The 22,927-nt window shown below is 53.7% G+C and overlaps 3 protein-coding genes across 8 annotated transcripts in view; 2 read left to right on the top strand and 1 right to left on the bottom strand.

Annotated features, from left to right (window-relative positions):
- The window catches only part of EIF3I (eukaryotic translation initiation factor 3 subunit I), a 9,376-nt gene extending 8,636 nt beyond the window's left edge, over positions 1–740 (top strand). The window contains exon 11 of the mRNA XM_048825540.2: positions 310–740. Within this exon, the coding sequence (XP_048681497.1) occupies positions 310–391 (82 nt within the window). The 3' untranslated portion in view covers positions 392–740. The remainder of the gene's footprint in view (positions 1–309) is intronic.
- LOC125624591 (myotubularin-related protein 9-like) lies at positions 715–22,927 on the bottom strand. Of its 5 annotated transcripts, XM_075121273.1 has the most exons (14): positions 22,908–22,926; positions 22,232–22,363; positions 14,892–15,037; positions 12,417–12,750; positions 11,831–11,890; positions 10,939–11,047; positions 7,285–7,360; positions 6,108–6,277; positions 5,424–5,641; positions 4,879–5,040; positions 4,127–4,268; positions 3,558–3,778; positions 1,893–2,044; positions 715–1,646 (listed from the first exon to the last, which is right to left on the bottom strand). In XM_075121273.1, exons 4-14 carry the CDS (start codon positions 12,611–12,613, stop codon positions 1,468–1,470), a joined length of 1,686 nt encoding a protein of 561 aa, XP_074977374.1. In that variant the 5' UTR covers positions 12,614–12,750; positions 14,892–15,037; positions 22,232–22,363; positions 22,908–22,926; the 3' UTR covers positions 715–1,467. The 5 variants fall into 5 exon arrangements, with proteins under 5 accessions (XP_074977374.1, XP_074977372.1, XP_074977375.1 ...); XM_075121271.1 differs by lacking the exon at positions 22,908–22,926 and having other exon boundaries at positions 6,108–6,281; positions 7,285–7,410; XM_075121274.1 differs by lacking the exons at positions 11,831–11,890; positions 22,908–22,926 and having other exon boundaries at positions 6,108–6,281; positions 7,285–7,410.
- Positions 15,726–19,972, top strand: FAM167B (family with sequence similarity 167 member B). Of its 2 annotated transcripts, none has more exons than XM_048825543.2 (2): positions 15,726–16,371; positions 18,609–19,972. In XM_048825543.2, the coding sequence occupies exons 1-2, from the start codon at positions 16,057–16,059 to the stop codon at positions 18,867–18,869; spliced, it is 576 nt and encodes a 191-aa protein (XP_048681500.1). In that variant the 5' UTR covers positions 15,726–16,056; the 3' UTR covers positions 18,870–19,972. The 2 variants fall into 2 exon arrangements, with proteins under 2 accessions (XP_048681500.1, XP_048681499.1); XM_048825542.2 differs by having other exon boundaries at positions 15,731–16,371; positions 18,606–19,972.

Here is a 22,927-nt window from a genome sequence, read left to right as displayed (position 1 = left end):
GGTCTCTTCTCTCTCTACCTGCAGATCCTATATAGCCAGTAATAGCTTTCTGCGAATATCCATCCTAGGCATAGACTCACTAGCTCTTGGCTCCCGCATCCTCATACAAGTGAGACCCTCTGAGGTCTGCTAACCCAAAATCTTTACTGGGTTACTTCCGCTGATTATACCGTTGTCCCATATCAAAATCCTTTACTAGATGAAGTGGGGGTTACTAGACTGTGTTTTATAAAGGGGTGTCAATGACTTCAAACTTTTGAGGTTCCAGTGCGGGGCAGTGGGTTCATCTGGCTTTCTCTCCCCATGCAGTTACAGCAGTGGAGGTGAAGATGGTTACGTTCGCATCCATTACTTCGACCCACAGTACTTTGAGTTCGAATTTGAAGCTTGAAGCAGCTCCTGTTTCTTCCCCCACCCTCTTTATTTTATTTTTTCCCCCCTTCCACGTGTTTTTTTCCAACCCCCCATTGGCTCCTCTCCTGGAGTTTTGTCCAGTCTTAAAGTTAGTCTGTTCCAATGGGTGGCAGCATGGAGCTCTTGGGAGTGAATGCTGAGGGTGTGAGCCTAAAAGAGAAACCAGCCCAGAATGGTAGTCTGAGTGGTGAGAGACCGGAGGGAAGAACGAGCCAGCTTGCACCCTGCTGCTGTGGACACTAACTTCCTGCCCTGCTGGAGATATTTATAAGGCTGTGGGAAAATAAACGCAAGAGGAAATGATAAATATAAATCTTTTATAACCAGATGAGTACAAGTGTATCAGTCCTTGCAGTGGCTGTGGGTAAACTCAGCTTGGTTCTCTCTGTTTCCCTGGATAAATCTCTTACCCACCCATCACTGTCCAATCGCATCTCCCCTTCACTAATATCCGGAATCACTGAATCTATAAACAAGTCAGAAAACAATTACTGGTTGCTATGTGTCCAGATGACAAATGCACATGACCCCATTGCTTTGTGCAGGAAGTGAGACTGAGCTGACTTTCTTCATGGAACAGTTACTTCTTGCACTAGGAAGGTTTTGATGCTAAATATCTTTTTTTAGCTCTGCTACCCCTAGTAAGCTGACCCAGGCTCTGAGCCTAAGTGGTGTGGGGTTTTTATTGCAGTGTAGACATGCCCTGAATGTTTCCCCCCTCGAAAGGAGGAGATGTCATGAGTAGAGACCATTTTACTGTAACAAACCCAGTCTGTACTTTGTAACCACTCAAAGCGTTGTGCCACGAGGTTGGGTCCGTGTCCACTCCATGTGTCCTCTGATCCCCGTGCGCCTGGCACGTTCGGCTCAGAGCCTGGCCTGCTGTCCAGATTTGTATGTGGCATCAACAGGGCCTGTGTGACCAGCACAAAGCCCCACTCCCTAAGAGGCAGCGTCTCTCCTTGCTGCCTCTGGAGCAGTCTGAGTGGTAGATGGGAGATGTGGCTGAGCCTGAGCCATCAGCTGTTCTGTTGCAGCCACTGATGTTCTGGTTCATCCTTCATTTGTGGTCCCTGCGCTTGTCAGTGGGTACGCAGCGTCTGGTTGTGAGTGGCACAGAGTGCACCCTGCACTCCCCTCTGGGGCATCTTCACAGCTTGTCACTAGTCGCTGGATTTCTGCCCAGGCCTCTTCTAAGTATTGAGAGGATCGGATCCACCGGAGGAACAAACCTGCCAGACACGTTCCGTTTGTGTTACTATGTGTAGCCCCCAGCTCCTACCCTCAGCCCTGCAGGAAGACGCTGGAACTGCAGCAGCTGTCCCCAGCCTGTGCTCGATGCTCTTCCCTGCAGTGACTGAGGGGAGCAGTCAAGGTTTCTGCTGATCGAATGCAGGGTTCTTGCAGTGGGGTTTAGGTTGGAGACCCCTGTATTTCAAGAGTAGCTAGCTAAAGGCCAATGGCTGAGCAGCACTTACCCTGCCAGAGCTGCAGGCTCTGAGGCTCCACGGACGGCCAGATGACCAGGGCGTTGTATGTGTACAGGGGATTCAGGTGTTTCTTCCGCTCACTGGGTTGGTTCAGCCAGGCCCAGAGGGAGTGAGTTTTCTCCTTCACTTTACACAAGCGCCTGCATGAGCATCCAGCAGCATTTTAGTCCTTTCCCTGGGGTTCTGCAGTGTACTGGCAGCCTACAGGGATGACCTCTCCCGGAGCTAGGGCCGTGCTCTGGCCATGGGCCTGGGTTGATGCTCCCGCTCCTTGGCGAAGCAGAAGCTGCCAGGGCATTGTGAATTTAGCTCTAAAGCCCTTTTGTGGGAGTAGCAGAAACCCAGCGCTGGGGCTGAGCTGTAGACTGGGTGAGGAGCCACCTCGGCTGGTGCTGCTGGGCTTTGCTCCAGCTGGGGCCACATGTGGCTGTCCAGCCAACGGTGGAAGCAAGGAGGGAATATGCTCATACCATCCCTTCACGGGTACGGAGACACCAAAGCACGCACGGGGGAGGGGGATGGGCTGTCAGTGGGAATTTGGTTTGGATGTGCTTGGCCCCAGCCAACTCAGGTAAGGTGGGAGCTGCTCCATCTCTGGGGGCTGCAGCAGGCGCTGGGCCTGCTCTGGATCTCTGCAGATCATGCCACTCCTAGTCAACCACCTAATGCGGGGCTGAGGTGCCTAGCTGCTGGCAGCAAGGTGTGGAAGTTTTGGCCTATCCCCTTGCATAATGGTTCTCCACCTTTCCAGAATACGGTGCCCCTTTCAGGAGTCTGATCTGTCTTGGGTAGCGCATGGTTCAGCTCACTGAAAAATTCCTTCCTTGCCAAATCTGACACCAAAATACAGAAGTACTAGCACCCTATTGCTGACTCTCATTTTTACCATTTCATTATAAAAGAAATCAACGGGAATATAAATATTGTACTTGTGCCTGTTTTCCACTTGTGAGCCTTGGCTAAAGCCTGAGCCCTACTGCCTGGGGCTGAGGCATGTAGCTTAGCTTTGTGGGGCTCCCTGGGGCCTGAGGTTCTGGGCAGTTGCCCTCAAGGCCACCCACTGCTGGCCCTGCACTTGATCCCCCTAAACTTGTCCCATGACCCCCCTGGAAGTTGTACTCCCCCAACTGAGAAACACTGATCTAGATGAGCAGAGTACCCCCTAGAAGACCTTTGTCTACCCACAGGGGTATGCATACCCCTGGCTGAGAACCACTGCCCTAAGAGGTGTGTCGTCTCCTAAGGCCGGTCTGAGCAGAACATGCAAGGAAGTGATAAGTGCTCGCTCAAGAGAAAGGCACACACCATTTGCTTCATGCTCGTGCCTTGCAAAGCCGGACAAATGATCCTTCTGCCAGCTCATCTCAGCCCTGGCACATGCAGGACAACTTAGCAGTAATTGGTGAGGTGAAAGAGGGCAGGGGGGATAATCTTCCCCCACCTTACCCAGTGAAAACACTAATGCACCAATGTGAGATCACTTATCAGTTGGGTGGGGGCTGCCCCCATGAGCCCCAGGGGATTGTAAACTAGATTGGGGGGGGGGGGGTGCAGGCACAGTCCTGCTAGCTTATCTCCCAGGCCCAGATCCTTTGATCAGTACTGTCCCTGCTCTCCGGATAGCCGTCCCTTCACTGATCTCTGGGCACTCACCTTTCCTTCTCGCTGTTGCACAGAAAGGTCCCATAGCAAGATGCGTACGTGTGTTCGAACAGCACCAGCAGCAGGCGCTCGCTAAACTGCAGGGAGAAGGGGAACTGGCGCCCCAGCTGCCAGACACAGTCGAGGAAGAGGAGGAAGATGGGAGCCTCCTGCTTGAGTCGGGCGTGGGAGTAGGCGGAGTGGGCGCAGCGGAAGTGAAACGGGTGTCCTGCCTGCAAAGCCAAGGGCCGAAGGAATCCATCAGTGACAGGGCAGGGGAGGCAGGAATGAGTGGGCACAAGCCCCAGGGGGGGTGACCTACACAAAGGAGCTGCCTGTTCCCTGAACAATGGGGCCCTTGGGTGAGGACCAGGGATGAGGGGGAGCTGGTGTGGGTCTGGTGTAATGAGCCAGAGCATCATTCCTTCACTCCAACTGCAAGCCGGTGTTGCTATGAGATTTGGGCTGGCTGCTCTACCCTCTATTGTGGGCTAGAGCTGCTATGGCCAGGCTGCTTTGGGTTGGTAGCCCCCTTCCAGGAAGTGCTCCTCGGCCCGGGGGTGGGTTCGTGAGGGAGTTACCTCTATCCACTCCCGCTCCAGCAGCCCCTGGAACCCAGCCAGCGTCCTGCAGTCAGGGTCAAGGATCACCTGGACCAGAGCCGTCACCAGCAGGGTGGTATCTGTCCCCTCGGCTCCGTGCACCAGGACGCAGGCCTCTTCCCTGAAGGCAAACACAGCGTGGCAGTCACCAGAAGGAAAGTGCCCTGGGCCCCTGCAGGCCAGTGAGTGGTGGGGTCCCAACTTGCTATCAGTGAGAGAGTGACAGGGCACCAGGGCTGAAGAGAGCCTGCTGGGGCTGCCTGAGGGAGGAGGGGACCGGACCGGTGTTTGAATCACAGCTCGGATGCCTCAGGCTGTTGCTGTGCGCGGATCAAGGCTACCAGGATGCTGACAGCTGTGGTTATTCTGCAGTCAGCTGGGGAGCTTTAACTAACGCTCAGTACCTTCCATCATTAATCCTCCTGCACATTTTTTTAAACACAGATGGGGAAACAGGCCCAGAAGGTAGATGTGACTGGGCTGAGGCATAGGGAGCCAGGGGCAACACTGGGAACAAGACTGGGTGTCCCTTGGTCCCAGTTGGGCTCCAGGGGCTAGGCCGGGTACCTCCCAGGAACCCCAGCTCACATGCAGCCTGTTTATCTGCTTTACAAAGACCTTTTCCAGGGGGAAAGAACTGGCAACGGTCTGCAGGGGCAGCAGGTGATACAGCGCAACGCACTGGCCCAAAAGCAGCTGAGTGCCTGCCCCTTCCACCCCCCCCCCCTCACCTCTCCATGCACTGGGCGGCCAGGCAGGCAGTGCTCAGGGCCCCCTTGACATGGGCCAGCCATTTGGAGCTCTCCAGCTTGCTCAGCCAGCGGTCCATGCTGAGGGAAGTGTCGTTGCAGGCTTCTACCAGCTTAATGAAACTCTCCTGGAGCGGGCGGCCCCTGAGAGGAGGAGGAGGAAGCCGTCAGGAGGGGGGCGGGGGTGTGATGGTTTCTCGGCTCCTTCAATAAGTCTGCAACATCTGAGAAGGAGGGGAGGTTGGAGCCTCTGTCCCAATGTTCCTGGGGTTGGTGGGGCATTGCAGAACTTGCATAGCTGGGTCAGTAACCACCAGTGTAATGAGTGGGCCAGGCCTTGGCATAGCACGGCCTCAAATACTACGGTGCCAATGGAGACAAAAGGGCAGGGGGGTTAATGTCTAATGTCAATGTAGGACGCTCCCTGTAAGAGCCCGGCCACAGATCCCCATGCACTGCAGGTGAAGCCACCAGCCTCCATGCCGGGGGCTTAGTGAGACGGCAGGCGGGAGAGCTGCTGCCCTTACCTCTCCAGTGGCCTGTGCAGCCTCTTCCAGCGGGGATAGGAGGATGTGGGCTCCGTGCCGCCCCCCATCATCCGGGCCTGCTTGGCTGCCTGAGCTGAGCGGGTATCGATTATGAAGCCGCGCCCCCCTCCATCCAGGGCGGCACTGAGCAGCACCTCGTCCTCTTGGCAGCGCTTCCTGTTGGGCCCTATCAGCGGCTGGCTGCTACGGAGCATCACCTGCAGGACAGAGGAGTGAGGACGTCTTTCCTCCCCTTGTGCACCGTTGCCAGCAGGCCTTCAGCTAAGCAGGCTTTGGCTTGTTTGGTACTTGGCTCGGAGGGCAAACCCAGCTGCTGTCAGAATCCTAGCTCAGTTCCAGCTTGGATTCAATGGGTCTCTTCTGGCTCTTTCATTTCCCCTTGCAGTTTGCTGGAGACCGTGTTCTTTGTTACTTCCTGTACTGAACAGCTGGGCGGTGTTGCTGTGAACTGTTCAACAGCTGCAGTGCCTCGCCCCAGAAGTGGCTCAATTTGTTGGTGACGTGCTTTGGGATCCTCAGAGAGGTCACGTCTGATTATAGTGCTATTGGTGGCAGATAGACAGGGGAAGCGCTGATCTGCAGAAGCTTTCCCACTCTCATTATTCACCCTCTGAGAGGAAGAGCTGGGAGGGGAGCAAGAAATTGAAAGGGAAACAGACTCACCGTCCTGTTCTTCTTGTGATAGTAGCTGAGGACAGGGAATCGTCCCCCCTGGCGGAACCGGGCGGCCTTCTTCAAGATGTTATCGTCCACTGTGGCTGGTACAATTACAGCCGGTGGGTAACTGGAGCAGATGGTGAAATCCCCGTTAGCACAGCTCAGCCTCCAAGCACCTGTCTGGGAAGTACAGAAGTGTCAGGCTCTGATTCCTACAGCTTTCACCCCACGGGGACAGGGTGGGGTTGGGGGCTTCTATCCCAGATGGATATTCGACTCTACCCTGGAGGGCCCACCTCTACAGCAGATATCTCCAAGGCCCAGCTAGTCCTTGGCCTCTCTGCTAAGACTGTCAGCGAGGGGACCAGTTGTGGAGGGTGGGTTCTGTGATGTGGACCTCTGTCCCATTTGGGGCTGGAGTGACACCCACCAATTCATCTCCCGTAGGCAGGGGTGAAAGTAACTGAAATGACTTACTGGTACGCAGGGCAGCTGGGGTCCTGGGCAAGGTGGGGGGCGGCTCTGGGCCCTTGGAAGGGGTGGGGCCTTGGGCCAAAATCCCCCAACCAACCCTTCAGTGCTGCCCGCCGTGCACCGCCCAGGGCTCCGGCCGCTGGCAGGGTAGGCAACAGCAGCCAGAGCCACTGGCCCTTTAAATCACTGCTGGAGCCCTTCCCCCCCGCATCAGCGGCCCAGACTGTACAGTCTGCACTTTTTTACCGGTACGCCGTACTGGACCGTACTGGCTTACTTTCACCTCTGCCCATAGGTCACCATAGCACGAGCCGATAACTTTCAGTTCCTACAGATGCAGGCTGCTTTGGCCTAGCAACCTGGAGGGAAAGATGCCATGTCACATCTCCACTTCCCAGCCCATCCTCCGTGTTCAGATACTTTATGTGCATCCTGACCAAAGCCCTTTCCTGCTAAGAACCTCTCCCTTTACCAATGTTCCTGCCATTACCCACCCCATGAGCCATCACATCCACATGGATCTGACACGTTCTCTGCCCTGCGTGTGGGGTGATGCCCCATGTGTGAAATGATCCACTCCCTCCTTGCCCTGTGTGTTGTGTATGGAGTGGCTCAATCCCCCATCCCATCTTGAAGGACATTTCTGGAGTGATCTCTTCCCCCCCCCATTGATCTCTCATCGAAAAGGTTTCTGCCCCTCCATACCCACCTCTGAGGCAATTTGTTCGTAGAAATATTGGAGGGGGTAAAGCTGCCATCCATCCTTGAGCTTCATGCTTTGGGGTCTGTAGAAGAATGGGTACATCATCATCACTGAATCCACAGAAGAGAGGGCCTGGAAGAAAGAACAAGGATGACCACACACATGGAATTGGTCTCTATTCATAGTATATGGACCAGCATCCACAGAATACTGACTACGTGCTAGGGAAGGGCTAGAGCAGCCCACAAGAGGCATCCTGCATCCAGAATGCAGCTAATGCAAAGACAGCAGCTATTAGAGGGGATAACACCACCCGCACTGGGCCTCAGGGCTTCTTTGCACCCAAATCCAATCTTAAGTCTTAATGGCAGGCAAAATAAGTAGCTGAGAGGGGCTGTGAGCCAGCCACAGAGATAGTGCAGGCCACAGATGTCTTCATCTTTCATACATAGATTCTAAGGCCCAAAGGGACCATTGTGATAATCTAGTCTAACACAGACCAGAGAACTCCCCACTCCAAATTCCTAGAGCTTTTAGAAAAACATACAGTCTTGATTTTAAAATGGTCAGTGATGAAGAATTGACCACAACCTTGGGTAAATTACCCCAAGCTCCATTACCCCCACTTATTTCCAGTCTGTTTGTCTAGCTTCAATTTCCAGCCATTGGATACTGTTAGACTGTTCTCTGCTACCCTGAAGAGCCTATGCTTAATTATGTGTAGATCTTTATAGACAGTGATCAAGTCACCCCTTAACCTTTGCTTTGTTAAGTTAAATAGATTGAGCTCCTACCACTGTAAGGCAGGTTTCTAATTCTTTTATCATTCTTGTGGCCCTTCTCTGAACCCCCTCAAATTTATCAATATCCTTCTTGAAGTGTGGGCATCAGAACTGGACACAGGATTCCAGCAGCGGCTGTACCGGTGCCAAACATAGAGGTAAAATAACTTCTCTGCTCCTACTTGAGATTCCCCTGTTTATGGCTCCCAGGATCGCATGAGCTGTTTTGGCCAGAGTGTCATCCTGGGAGCTCATGTTCAGCTGATTATCCACCACAGCCCCCACACCGACTTGCTGACGATTCCCCATTTACAATTACATTTGAGGCCTATTAGTTAGCCAAGTTTTATTCCATTTAATGTGCCATGTAAATTTTACATCGTTCCAGTATTTTAATCAAAATGTCTTTGTGGTACCAAGCCAAACGCGTTAGAGAAGTCTAAATATAGTATGTCAATCCTATTATCTTTATCAGCCAAACTGGCAATCTCATTTAAAAAAAAAAAAATCAAGTTTGTTTGAAAGGATTTATTTTCCATAAACCCATGTTAATTTGCATTAATTACGTTACCATATAATTAATTCTTGGTAATTCTTTATTAATCGACTCCCCATATCAGCTGCTCTATTATCTTGCTAAGGATCCATGTCAGGCTGACAGGCCTATAATTACCAAGGTTATCCCATTTACTCTTTTTAAAAACTGGCATTACTTTAGCTTTCTTCCAGTTTTCTGGAACTTCCCCAATGCCCCAAGACTTATTGAAAATCAACATTAATGGTCCAATGAGCTCCTCAGTCTGCTCTTTTAAAACTCTTGGATGCAAGTTATCTAGACACGCTGATTTTAAAATATCTTTTAGTAGCTTCTGTTTAATATCCTCCTGCGATACTAGTGGAATGGAAAGAGTGTTAGCATCACCATTTGATGAGACTATTTTCCCCTCGAATACAGAACAGAAATATTTATTTAACGCTTCTATCTTTTCGGCATTCTGATTGATAATTCTACCATTTCCATTTAATAACGAACCAATACCATTGTCAGGATGCTTTTTGTTCCTAATATATTAAAAAACCTCCTCCTTATTGTCTTTAACTGTGCTGGCCATAGATTTCTCCTTATGTCCCTTTGATTCCCCTTATCACTTTTCTACAATTCCTAACTTCTGATTTATATTCATTACTATCAACTTTCTCTTTCTTCCATATGGAAGTGCATCCCCTGGAAACTACAGGTTCCAGCATGCAATGCAGTCAGGCCACCTGAATCAAAATGGCACATTGCATGCTGGGAACTGTACTCTCTTTGGGCCAAGATGAGGCCCATTAAAGATGGGGGTGTCTTGACCCCGCCTCCATTCAGGTCAATGGCAAAACTTCCATTGAGCTGGCTGCGAGCAGGACTGGGGTTGCAAGCCAAGGCCTTTGAGATCCTGGTCAAGTTTTCAGTGTAGCCCTCAGCTGGGCTACAGTAGGGTGCCCCAGGTCATCACCATGTGCTAGTGAGATGGACCCAGCAGGTGAGTCTGAAAGCCCCAAGGAGATCTGAATTAGGGTTACCATATCTGAACATTCAGAAAAGAGGACACTCCACATTGGGGTGGTGTCGGCCCCGCCCACAGTCCACCCATGCTCCGCCCCCACTCTGCCCCAGGCCCCGCCCACACGGCCCCGCCGCCGCACCCCTCCTTACCCCCTGGCCCGCTACTGGCTCGCCGCTTGCCTCCTCACCCCTGCCTGCCCACCTGCCGCTGGCTCGCTTGCCACTCGCCTCTTCAACCCCCCCCGCCTGCCGCTGGCTTGCCGCCCGCCTCCTCGCCCTCCTCACGCCCGCCTGTCCACCCACCCGCAGCTGGCTCCCTTGCCACCCGCCTCCTCACCCCGCCTACCCACCCACCCACCCACTGCTGGCCCACTCGCCTCTTCAACCCCCCCGCCTGCCGCTGGCTCGCCGCCCGCCTCCTCGCCCTCCTCACCCCCGCCTGTCCACCCACCCGCAGCTGGCTCCCTCGCCACCCGCCTCCTCACCCCGCCTACCCACCCACCCACCCACTGCTGGCCCACTCGCCTCTTCAACCCCCCCCGCCTGCCGCTGGCTCGCCGCCCGCCTCCTCGCCCTCCTCACCCCCGCCTGTCCACCCACCCGCAGCTGGCTCCCTCGCCACCCGCCTCCTCACCCCGCCTACCCACCCACCCACTGCTGGCCCACTCGCCTCTTCAACCCCTGCTGCCCGCCTCTGGCCCGCCTCCTCGCCCGCCAGCCTCCTCACCCTCCCTCTCGCGCCCTGACCTGACCCTACCCTACCCTAGGAGCCAGAGGGACCTGCTGGATGCTTCCCGGGAGCCGCCCCAGGTAAGCACCGCTGGGACTCCTCACCTCGCCCCCCCGGCAGGTCCCTCTGGCTCTTAGGGTTGGGTCAGGTCAGGTTGTGGGGGGTGGAGGGCTCTCTGTGCACTGCAAGCCCCACTTTGCAGCTCTGGCAGCTCCCATCTAGGGTTACCAAACGTCCCTATTTTCCCGGGCGTTTTTAGATATTTAAAAATTCCTCCCGGACGTGATTTAAGAACTAAAAAGCCGGGGACATGTCCAGGAAAATGGACATACAGTAACCCTATCTGAATGCAAACGAAGGCCAGAGAGAAGTCAATATTTACCCACGTTAATGATGAACTCAAAGCAAACACCACAGGGGCACTACGCTTCCTCTTGCCAAATGTCAAACCTTCCACGCTGGGGAGAGGATCTTTCCAGGAGCTGCACTTGGCTGCCTTCCCGTCCCAGCCCAGACCCCAGCTACACTCTGGGAGGCCAAAAGGCCACTCCCTTCCCTTCACCAGAGAACGAATGTTGAACCACCAGTTGGCACTGACTGACCTCAGTGGAACTGGCGATGTTGAGACATTCCTCCATACCCGGGATCTCCAGCTGCAGCACCTTCAGGTCTTTGCACTTGAGTGTGATTGTGCCCAAGGAACTTGCAACCCTGTGGGGAGATGCCAGACAGGAGCTGGGAGTCAGACCCTGTGTCCTTGTCTCTTTGATCAACCACAATCCAAACTCCCAAGGTGAACTCCAGCTGCTGCATGTGTAAGCATGGGTGCATGCGAGCATGGGTGCATGTAAGTAAGAGACGTGACAGAGAGAGGCAGGTGAGAACTTTAGTGTGCATGGGAACATCTGTGTGTAAGAATGTGTCGAATGGCTTCATTGCCCAGGCTGCTGCTCAGGAAGCTCAGTCCAGCCCGAGAGGTGCACGTCTGCTGGGCAGTGGCTTGCATGGTTTGCCCTCACGGCTGCCCTGGAGGGTGGGTAAACGTGTGATCGTGGAAGCGTGGCTGGGGCTGTGCACGTGTAGGTGCAAATGTGGGAGCATGTGCTTGGGAGGGTCTGAACGGGATGACTGTGAGGAGCGTGTGTTATTCCACCTGTCCCCAGGGTGTAAAGGACGGGGGTTTCCAGTCCTTCTGGAGGAGCTCAGGTGCGTTGTTGTCAAGCTGCCCCATCCCTGAATGCTACGATGGAGGCATCGTTCACTCTGACTGCCAGGCCCCACCTTCTCCCCTGTCTTTCCCCGACTCCTGACAGAAGCAGTGAGGCCAGGGTCCTCCCCACCTCTCTGGGGAGAGGATACTAAAGCATGCGTTGCAGACACAGGTGCCTGGTGCCCCAGCCCAGCGCAGCCGTCTGAGTGGGAAGCTGCTCTCTGGTTAATGCAAAGCCAGGCGTTTTAGGTGGGTTAGAGCCAATACAGGGGTAAAAGCCAAACCTGGTGTCTTGGTGGGAGCTGTTAGTCCTGGAGGTTTGGTACCAGCTTAGGTTCTGAACACTGAGTCACAGAAAAGAAGAGAGGTTATTGCACAGGGGTTGAGCTGCACCATCTGACTAGCCCCGAGGGCAGAGGAGAGAATGGAAAAAGAGGCGAAAGCCTGTTCTGTCCCCTAACCAGCTGCTCTCCCCGTGCTGGATGCAGTGCTCAACTGGGACACTCAGCAATGGCAGCTGAAGGCAGAGTTTAGTGTCTCGTCCCAGCCCCCGCTCTATGCTGGGTGCAGAGTTGGTGAGATCTACTCTGTCGTTCTCTGGGTCACCATGGCGGATGGGCACCAAGGGAGGATAAGTGAATGGTGAACAGTGTGGGTGGTGCCTGTAAACAAGAGACAGACCCCTGGTTCAACACACACACACACACACACCCCAGATCTGGGGGCGTGAGCCATGTGACTCCCACTGACGCCAATGGGCCCATCGCAGCTCTGACCACCCACAGGCTCTCTCTCTCACTCAGAGGGTGAGACGGTGTCGGACACACGCCTCCCCAGTGGGACATCATGAAGGCGGCAGGAGAGACTCACCTTTTCTCAACAGCGTCCACGTTCCGGATGAGAAGCCAAAGCTCCACCGTGCCCTGCTCCCCGTTGCCCCCGGGCTGGGACGACAGCAGCAGGTGATGGCTGGTGATGCACAGCGTCCCCTTGATCGGCGGGAGCCCAGAGCATGAGAGCTGCACGTTCTCCACCTTCGCTGTCTTGATCAGCTCTGCAAACTCCATGGCGATGGCAGCGGTGCCGAGCTGAACCCTGGCAAGGAGCGCGGGGCGCCTGGCACAGAGAGCCCCAAAGAATTGTCACGTGTCCTTCCTGAAGGGCTGATGGGCAACCGCGACCAGACAAAGTCCTCTGCCAGCACCTAAAATGGCCAGAAAAGGAGATGGAGACTCAGTGTGAGATGGGGGACAGGCCGTGGGAGGCGCCTCACCGACTCTCTTTGCCATCTCCTTCCACCCCCTCCTACAGGTTCATGCTTCCCTCTTTCCACAGTACTCTCTTAGGCCAATATAGGGTCACCCCCTGCAGGCTAGTCTCCATTGCTTTATTCGATCCTTTTTAAACGACCCACAGGAATCACGGCTTAGGGCACATGGAACTTTCCATCTGCAAAGCATGGGCGGAGCACTACCTAATTCAGCCCTGGATCCTGTCCTGGGAGTGGGTCAGTGTCATTAGCTCCACTTTACAGATGGAGGCACCGAGAGGCAATGTGACTTAGTCAAGGGCTCAGAGGGAGTCAGTGGCAGAACCAGGGTTAGCACTTGGGGAGGAGTTCCCAGCACCTAGGCTTGTGGTCAGGCTGCCGAACCATCCCTCTGTCTCTCCTTGCGTATATGTGTACATAGATGATGGAACAGCCATATCGGTCATCAAAGGTTATTCTTGAAATCTGATTATGTTTAGCTGCAAGTGAAAATCCATTGCAAGAAGCTATTGTTATTATTTAGGATTTGTAGTGTGGAAGCATGGAGGAGCCTCAACCAGGGATCAGGGCCGTAATGCACTAGGAGCTGTACAAACCCAGCCCTGCTCCAAAGAGCTTCCAATCCATAATTCATCCTTGGAGGCTGAGGAGTTAGCCCCCTTCCTCTATTCCCAGGCACGCTGGGCTCCAGAATAGACAGACCCCTTTCTAAAACCAGAAACCACTTCAGAGCTGCTCCGCTTGGCCAGGCTTGGTATAGGGACGCTAGACAGAACCTGCTCAAACCCCCTTCGCCCCTAAGGAATGGGGGGAGGCAGGGATGCCTGCCCCATCTTGGGGAACAGGCTTCTCTTTTGGAATAAGCAGCAGCAGGAAGCAAGTGATTAATACCCCCCAACATCTGCCCCCAGCAACGGCCACTGCCCTTACCTGTTTCTGGAATGGCAACCCTCAGGCTGCCTTCGGAGAGCTGGGTCAGCAGAGGGGGCAGGTCCTGCTCAAGGGGAACTTGAGCCCAAACCTCTAGCGCTGGGATCAGGACCGCAAAGGAATTCTTTGGCTGGAAAAGCCATGCCCCAGCGAACAGGGGAGCCCCGATGCTGGCAGCAGAGACTGCGCCACAGAGATGGGCACAGCGGCTTCTGCAGCAGGCATGCAATACCTAGCGGCAGCTGCTGCTTCTGAGAAGCTGGTGATAAGCATGTTCTGATGCAGGGGTTGTGAAACACAGCAACAGGAACTGAGCAGGCTGCCGTGTGGGTGAGGCCGAGAAGCAGAGACGGAGGATGTCGGGTTTAAGGTGGCCTGGCTCCAGTTTTTGATTTAGTTTCTCCCTGGTGGGAGGCTTGTGCAGATGAAATGAGCCTAGGCTTGGCCCTGCAGGGACCCAAGAGCTTTGCCTTTGAGTCACTGCAGGGGGCTTTTCGCAGGCTCAGGGTCGTGATGGGCGGGTAGGGGGGAAAGAATCCCACCTGGAGATGATGGGGTCCCTCCTGGGGAGGATGGGGCAGCGGAGGAAGTAAAGTTCTGGGGATACCAGGGTGACAGAGGGCCTCAATTTTTTGGGGGCGGGGGAGAGAAGGGGAACCTGCCCGTTGGAGGCACAGGGCTCCTAGCTTCAGGCACCTTGGGAGGGCTGAAGAATTGAATCTGTGGAAAGGGGACAGAGTCTCTCTTCTTCAAAGCAGGATCCCTGAGCTGGGGAGGGAGCTGGGGAAATTGAGGGCATTCCGGTCAGAGAGTGCTAGAGACAGGCCTAGAGGGAGTGGGGTGGGGGGACAGCTGGCTGATAGAAATATGCACAGTGAGTTGTGACTAGTAAACGATTCCCCTCCAGACACTGTAGACTCCTTTACCTGTCCTCAGTGCCACCGTCTCTGTTACCCAGGGCACGTGCCCAGATCCAGCTCTGCAGTCTCTGTTACCCAGAATTCCCCAGGCCCACTGCCAGCAACCAGCGCTACAATCTCTATTACTCAGAAGCCGCGAGGGCCCCTGCCCAGACCCAGCACCACATTCCCTGTTCCCCATCTACCCCATGTTTCCTTCTCTGCCACAGGCTGGGCATTTTTTACCTGTCACCCTGTGCTGAATGGTCCTTGTTTTTCTGTATGGGGTGTGCATAGGGGTAAGAAATGCTGCATTCTGCCTCTGCACTGCAATCTCCTTAGGTTGTCCATTCTCTCCAGGGCCCCCGGGTTCCACCTTAAATGCAGCACAGCTGTGGAGAAGCAAATAGACTACTGGTTAAAGTGACCTGGCCAGAAGCCTTGAGCACGGCTGGGAGACGGGTGACCAATGAGAGTCCTCAAATGGTGGGGTTTATTAGCAGAATTGTAGGTCCAGGAAGCCCTATAGCTGGGATCCGGGGGAGAGACCCCCCCAGGGCACAGAGCAAACCCACACACCCTAGCTTGGCCTTCCCTCTGAAGGTATCACAAAGGGTGTGTGGCCGACTCAGCATGGCCCAAACGGTGACCCGCAGGGGAGATACTGTGAGATGCCACATGCCCATTCAGATCTCACATGGGATATCAGCCATGTGGCTAAGGGTGTCCTTTGCTGTTCTTCCCTGAGGTGGCCGAGGGGTTTCTCAGGGACTCTGAACAGAAACCCCCTCTGTAGTGAACTCCAGTGTTTCTTGGGGACTCTACACCAGCCCCTCCATGCCAGGCCTCTCCTTCCTCTAACCTCTCCTGCCTGATCTGCCCAGCACTGTATGATCCGCCCTTGGCGCTGTATAAGTGCCTGGGGGTGGGGCAGGAAAAACCCTGAACAGAGCTGAGCTTTTTTATTTTTCTTTTTTCTGTTTTTTCTTTTTTTTTTTATGGCTCTGTAGCAGCCTTGAATCTCAAGTGACCTTTCAGCCTCCCTTGATCTCAGAGCTGGGTGGAGAAGCAGTTTCATTTCTGTCCTGATAATAGACTGGGAAGGGAAGGCATGTCTGTGGGATAAATTACTTTTCGCTCCTACAGTCCTTTATGTCCCCAGTGAAACTTCCTTTCAAAGAACAGGGTGTCTCCTCCCAGCTGGAGACAATAATATTTTTTAAAAAAAAACCCACCTCCCCAGGCCTCCAGGCAATTAAAGTTCCTGCTCATTTATAATCATCATCGAGTTCCAAGGCTTTATTGTTCATTCCAGAAATAAATAGTTCTCCTGCTCACACGCGCACACACAGAGCGAGCCAGCTCTGCCACAGGCAAACGCTCCTCTCTCTTGCACCTTGCAAGCACAGCCATGTCCTACAGCCACCTGAAGTTCAAGGAGCTAGGAGAAGAGGAGTCGAACTTGGACAAGGAGAACCTGGACAGCGTGAAGGCCCTGACGGCCAAGCTGAAGCTGCAGACTAGGAGGCCTTCCTACTCGGAGTGGAAGGCCCGAGTGCAGAGCCAGTCCTGGAGGAATGGGGTCAAGGAGGGAGCCATCAGCTCGCTGAAGGAAGAGCAGGGAGGAGAGGTGTTTCTGGAGGGGACTCAAGCCAAAGTGCCGTCCGGGAGCATCTGTGGGTTTGCCACCATGGATGATGCCCTGGAGTGGCTCAGGGAGGAGCTGGTGAGTACCCCCTGGTAGCTCTGTTGGGAGCACGGCCTCTGTGGGTGAAGAGCAAGGGACAGAGACAGCAAGAGATCTTAAACCATTATCCCAGGCCCCGCAGCGGTAGGGCTCCTGGGCTGTGGAGCTCGGCTTGACATCCCCAGGGCTAAAGGGAAATGGGACAGAGAACACCTGGGAAAAGGGGAGGGAGTATGAGGATGATGAGGAGGAGGAGAGAGCCCCTGCCGTGGGCTGGGTGCTCAGCAATTCAATTTGTACCTGGCTTGGGTGTCACATCCATGGCCCGGGGGGGGGGGGGGTCGATTTTAAAGGTGGCACTAGGCTGGTTTGTTCTCCATCACCCTGCTTACTTCAGCCCTCTGCACCTCGAGCAGGGCTCATTCCCCAGGTTAGTGCCCCAGGAATCCCAGCTGGTGCTTGGCATTGTCTTGTCCATGTACAAATGAGCCGTTTTGATGCCAACGTGCCCATTTCGGTGCCTACCTAATCTCCCTAACTCTGGTGTTTATAGGCCTCGATTGACATTGTCTTCGAGCATTTGTGTGTGTGTGTGAGCTGTGTCTCTCTGCAGGTGCGCTGCAGGGGGACCCCCCTGCCTGGAAGGGCTGGTTGCTTTACCCTTGCAGCGGGTCGGTGCGGATACATGGCAACATGGTTCCTCCCTGAATCATTCTGGTGCGCAAAGCATCACCTCTCACAGCTGTGGCTGGCCCAGTGCATTCTGGGACTCCTGGAGCACCTGTTCCCTAGTGCCCTGTTGTAGGAGTGAGGGCATCATGGGTTTCCAAGCGTGCGGCACTGCTGTGTGGGCGGGAGTTTGGGGGGCCAGCTGACCTCGGGCAGCTGCAAGGGTCATGGCTTCCTCTCCATGCTCGGGGGAAACCGTTGTAGCCAACACCGGCTCGGCTAGACCTCACTCCTGGGGTTGCAACCAACCATTACAGTCAATGCTTGTGAAAGGTCTGGGCAGCTCGGATGTGTGGGCGTGGGGGGCTGCACATGTTCTGCCAGCTCAAAGTGTTCCAGGCCCCATTTGTTGCAACGCTTCTTTGCTTAGTGTAGACACGGCCTGTGTGTGTGTGTGTGTCTCTCTGCATGTTTGTGTGTCTGCATCAGTGCAACTGTGTATTTGTATGTTTGTCCCCAGCGTGGTCCACAAGTCTGTAAGTGCTCGCACACGTCTGTCTTTCTGGTTGTCTGCACGTTTCAGTATGTTTGTGCCTCTGCGTTTGTGTGTCTGTGTCTGTACATCTGTGTGTGTCTCTATCTCTGCCCAGATATCTCTGTGGGTGTCTGTCTATGCATCTCTGTATATTTGTGTGTCCATCTGCATGTCTCTCTCTGTCCATGAGCGTCTCTGTATCTCTGTCTTTCACTCCATACATCTGAAGAAGTGGGGTTTTTACCCACGAAAGCTTATGCTCAAATAAATCAGTTAGTCTTTAAGGTGCCACCGGACTCCTTGTTGTCTCTGTCTGTGTGTCTTTCTGTCCATCTCTTGCTGGGTGTCTGCGTGTCTCTGTGTGTTTGTTTCTGCAGTGTGTCTCCACCGTGTGTCTTCATGTCTCTGTCTGGGTGTCTCTGTGTGTTCGCATGTCTCGGGGTTGCCTCTGGCAGTGTGGCTCCATGTTCCATGTCTCTATCTCTGTCCATGATTCTCTGGGTGACCGCATGTCTCAGGGTTGTCTCTGGTGCTGTGTATCTCTGTCTCTCTGTGTGTTGGCATGTCTCGGGGTTGTCTCTGTCTGTCTGTGTGTCGTATGTCTCAGGGTTGTCTCTGGCAGTGTCTCTCCATGCGTCTGCGTGTCTCCATAGGAATGTCTACACAGCAAACATCAGCCTGCAGCAGCGACTCTCAGAGCCCCAGTCACCCAGCTCAGGCTACCGTGCTAAAACCAGCCGTGCAGCTATTGCAGCTTGGGCTCTTCAGCCCACCCCCTCCCTAGGCTTCAAAGCCTGAGCTCCAGCCCATGTCACAACATCTACACAGCTAATTTTAGCATGGCGGCTCGATCCTTGCAAGCCTGGCGGCGTTGACCCGGACTCTGAGACTCGTTGCCGCAGGCTGCCACTTGACATACCTCATGCGTCTGTACCTCTGTCTTTGTGTCTGCGCACGTCTGTGGCTCTGTCCGTGCGGCTCTGCATTAGGGCTGCTCTCTGACTCAGTGACAGGGGTGACCTGTGCTCCAGCTGGCCCCCTAAAGGTTCCCCTTTCCTCCTCTGCACAGCAGGAGATGCAGGCTGTGGATCACCAGTTGGCACGGCAGCTGATGCGGCTGCGGGGGCAGATTCACCAGCTGAAGGTGGAGCAGGTGTGCCACCAGCACAAGGAGATGCTGGACAATGCCACCTTTGGCCTGGAGGGCTGTGAGGAGGACACAGACCTGCTCTGCAACATTCCTCCCAAGGCCGCCTTCTTGCTCTCCACGCCACTCAAGCACATTGGCGTCACACGCATGAACATCAACTCCCGGCGCTTCTCCCTCTGCTGAGGGCCCTGGCCTCCTGCCCAGGGCTGTTTGGGCAGGGCACCTCTTCACAGCCCATCCACATCAGGGGGAGCATTAGCAGGGACCGCTCTCCGGGCCCCAAACCTGGCCAATGGGCGTGCGCATACCTAGAAACTCAGGCTGAAGGCTCGGGTCCTGAGCTGGTGGGTCGGGTTATATACAGGCCAGCGTAGTGGTCAGCCCAGTTATGGAAGCTGAGGCAAGTGGTGAGTGTACAGCGCATTCCCCCCTCCCTGATGACTGGTGTTGCAGGTCTGTGGGCAAGCAGGGCTGCTGCCTCCTGTCAGATGCCACAGCCTGCTGCCCGACCCTCCCCTGCCATTCACAGCCGCCTCTGGTCAGTCCCTGCAGCGTCCTACGCTGGATACAGCAGCCAGCTAGAAACCAAACCTGACCGAACTGAGGCCGGGCTAACGCGCTGCATGGAGAGGTGCAGAGACCTGCCAAGTCAATGCAGTGCTGAGCCCCGCAGGCCCAGGAGGAGCTCAGCACTGCCCCTTGAGGAACTGGAGCCTGTGACTGGTTTCAGTCCCAGCAGCAGCCATGGGGACACTTCTGGGCCTGCCTTGCAAAGACGGGTAGGTGTGCTCTGTGGAACCAGTGCTGCCCACACAGAGGGAAAGCTAAGGGGCTGAGCTCCCACCCTGCCCACCAGATAAGGTTCTTATGCCCTGCAGTAGCCGCATCCCCACCCTTCAGTGCCATAGCTCTGGCCAGGGGCCAGTCCCTCCTCAGCCAGCTCTGTCCTAGCTTAGGAAGCAGCGTCTGTAACTACGTGTCTGTGCTATGCATTTACATTAACCCCCGAGTCACACCTCCCTGAGCTGAAATGCTCGAGCTGCGGGGCCAGAGGTGCACAGGCTGCAGTGGCAGGTACTTGCAGAGAGGGGGCAGGGTTTGGTGAGCAGCTGGGTGAATTCTCCCCAGCATGTGAGCCTCATGGCTCAGCTGGGCGGGGACGGGGGAGGGGAAGGTTATTGCTCTAAGGCATCTGTGATGCATATTACGCTGCTGGGTCCCATTCACTACTGCAGAAAACTCAAGAAAAAAGTTTCTGTGCAGAAATAAAAGACGGCGTCTGCAAAGGTGTCCTTGTTTCCTTCTGTCTCTCACACACAGTCAGCCTGGCTCCATCCCCAGATCAGGGTCAGGGACACACACACAGTCAGCTCCCCTCGACCTGCAGACATATATGATCTGGGACACTGACAAACGGGGCCTCCTTGCTCGGACCCACCCACCCACAGACAGAAAAACACAGGTCAGGTGGAAACACGCAATGAGGGAGAACTGTCTTGACTCTCAGCCTCTGACCGGCCGTCTCTTCCAGTGCGGGCTGCTCAGTCTATCCATCCTTGACCGTGCTGGCAAGTGGTTTTGTGCCCTCGCCCGCTCCCCTTCCACGTCGCTCTTTTGGGTAGCCTTCTAACAAGCCCTGAGAACGTTGGGTTTGTCGCTCTCACTTCCGCTGTGTGTTGTTGTTTCCACTCGGTTTAACTGAGGCCTCAGATGAGGCAGGCGCCCACTGCACAGTGAACCTATGAGCAGCCCTGCCTAGCCAGGTGCCTTTCTCGTTTACGTGCGAATAGGCATGTTGGTTGTCCTCCACGTTTCACCTTCTCGCTGTCTCCTCGTGCGATCATCCCTGAAGACACTTGCAGTTTTCCCCTGGAACTTTTTACGGGCGTGTCTAGAATCTCCTCGGGGAGGGTCATTTTCAGGGGAACATTAGTTTTTACAAACATTACAGTTTTTACTTCATCTGATGAAGTGAGCTGTAGCTCATGAAAGCTTATGCTCAAATAAATTTGTTAGTCTCTAAGGTGCCACAAGTCCTCCTTTTCTTTTTGCGAATACAGACTAACACGGCTGCTACTCTGAAACCTGTCATTAGTTTTTATGATCACAATGGATAATAAATTAATTTGCACTCATCCAAGGATCTCAGAGCACTTTACAAATTCTATTCAAACCAGCTGAGATTGGTCAGTATCATTCTGCCTATTTTAGATATGGGGAAAATGAGGTATAGAGATAGGGCATGACTTGCTCTAAAGATACACAGCAAACCAGTAACAGAGCTGGGAAGAGAATCTAGGAGCTGGTCTTCTTCTCAAACCATTAAACTACCCTCTCTTCCCAGAGCCAGGAATTGAAACCAGGAGTCCTGACTCCAAGCTCCCAGCTCAAAACATAACCGCACATTACCTCTGTTAGAACCAAGAGCTCCGAGTTGCACTAAAGGATCCCATTAAATGATCATCATACTCACAAAATTCAACAGAAATAAAGGAAGATTTCCTGGACTGAATAATTATTAGAGCCAGTTGAAATTTTTAATACAATAAGGTTGTTTTTTTTAATTAAAATATTGGGTTTTTTTTTTAAATCTTTTGCCAAAAAAATTGTCAATGTTAGCGACGTTTTTAGTTTTCTGTGAAAGCCAAGTTGTGACAGGTTTTCTCAAAATTGTTATCAGTAAATAAAAAATGATCACCATTTTGCTGGCATTTTCCATAATGGTTTCCACTTTAAAAAAAGCAGGACAAGTTCTGAAAAAGTGGATCCATTTCAAACCCTTCCAAAAACAAAACAGAAAAACATATGGAAAACTTGAAATTTTTGCAAAACTGCTGTTTCATTTTTTGACCAGCAAAATAATAAATAATAATAATGATGAATTGGTATCAGCTGTTTTTACAGCACCTTTCATTCTGAAAGCGCCAAAAGCCCTTTGTAAACCATATCCAAGAGAGGGGCACTCCGACCGCCACGGAAATGCAGCCATCTTTGGGGTGGGGCCAGGACTTCAGGCAGTGGTTTGAAAAACCATAGCAACATTACACAATACTTTAGGACAGGAAGTCAAGACCTTGTCACACCTGCAGGGGAAATTAGGGCTGCAGAATGTATTTATATTGGCTGGAATCTGGCCAGAGCTCCAGGTTAGCACCTCTGCTGGGTAAGAGAGCTGAATTGAAGAGGTTTAACCATTTGCTCTTGTCCTGTCTCTTCTGAGCGTCTTAGATTCCCCCCCATCGCTTTGCACTATGCTCTCCTAGAGGGGTTCTCTCCAGGGACAGAGTCCCAGCCCAGGATATCCTGAGATCCTCATGCACAGTGCAGTCAATTACCAGCATGAGGAATGCAAGCTGCCAGAGCTTGCGCTGTGATGAGGCTGGAGATGGCTCATTAGTGCTGTTACAAGTGTAGTTGGAAATGGCTCTGTGCTGCGCTCGGGCTAACTGCCCTGCACCCAGGCAACAACCCCCTCTTCAGACTCCTCTGCCACAGATTCAGCTTCCTGTCTTCCCCTCCCCCTGCCCAGCACAGCCTGTTCATACCTGTGGCTTCACATTTGATGTAACAAGCCAAGACAATAGCTTTGCGGTTCCTCTGCTGTCTTCAGCAACTGAACGTGCAGGTCTGGTGGAGAGGGGCTGAAAGTGAAGCTTCACGACTTCGCTCCCCTTTGTCTGGATGGGAGAGAAAGAGTCAAAGCCCTGGTTATCTTCCAGAGACTCTCTCACTCTAGCTTGGTTAATGGCCTTGCTGGATGCTGGGGCTTTCGTCGCTGTGTCTTGCGGCAAGGCAGTGTGGTCCAGTGGCTGGGGCACTGGACTGTGGCTTTGCCGAGCCGTGTTCGCGTCATGCCTGGGACCCTGTGCAGGTCACTTTCCCCTCTGTTTCCACCCTCAGCTCTTTGTCTATTTAGCGTGTAAGCGCTTCAGGGCAGGGACTGTCTCTTGCTAGGTGTATGTACAGCACCAAGCACAGTGGGGCCATTGGCACTACTGTGAAAAAAGGGATCATTTGTGAGGAATAGTCACGGGGCTGAAATAAGAGGAACCAAAGGCTTCACCTAAGGTTTAACTCCACCAGCTTAGCAAGTGTTAAAGGCTGCCCAGCCTTAGCTACTCTGGCCTTTCAGAAGGCATTAGCAAACACAACACTCCTTTAAATAGACAAACCCTTTCAGCTCTCTCTCTCCCTGGGCTAGTATCCAGGGCTTAAATTCACCTGGAGTATTTCCCAGAGCC

Source organism: Caretta caretta, chromosome 19 (genome assembly GCF_965140235.1).
Source record: "Caretta caretta isolate rCarCar2 chromosome 19, rCarCar1.hap1, whole genome shotgun sequence".
NCBI classification, from domain to species: Eukaryota; Metazoa; Chordata; order Testudines; family Cheloniidae; genus Caretta; species Caretta caretta.
Note: the sequence above shows the minus strand (reverse complement) of the source record. Positions and strands in the feature narration are given on the sequence as shown.

What these genes read in the sequence shown, in the direction of transcription:
- LOC125624591 (XM_075121271.1), bottom strand. Translation starts at nt 12,613, where the DNA reads ATGGAGTTTGCAGAGCTGATCAAGACAGCGAAGGTGGAGAACGTGCAG. An exon ending in ATCACAAGAAGAACAGGACG is followed by an intron (nt 5,642 to 6,107) that starts GTGAGTCTGTTT and finishes TCTGTCCTGCAG; the next exon opens with GTGATGCTCCGTAGCAGCCA. An exon ending in CTGCACAGGCCACTGGAGAG is followed by an intron (nt 5,041 to 5,423) that starts GTAAGGGCAGCA and finishes TCCTCCTCTCAG; the next exon opens with GGGCCGCCCGCTCCAGGAGA.
- FAM167B (XM_048825542.2), top strand. Translation starts at nt 16,057, where the DNA reads ATGTCCTACAGCCACCTGAAGTTCAAGGAGCTAGGAGAAGAGGAGTCG. An exon ending in AGTGGCTCAGGGAGGAGCTG is followed by an intron (nt 16,372 to 18,605) that starts GTGAGTACCCCC and finishes TCCTCTGCACAG; the next exon opens with CAGGAGATGCAGGCTGTGGA.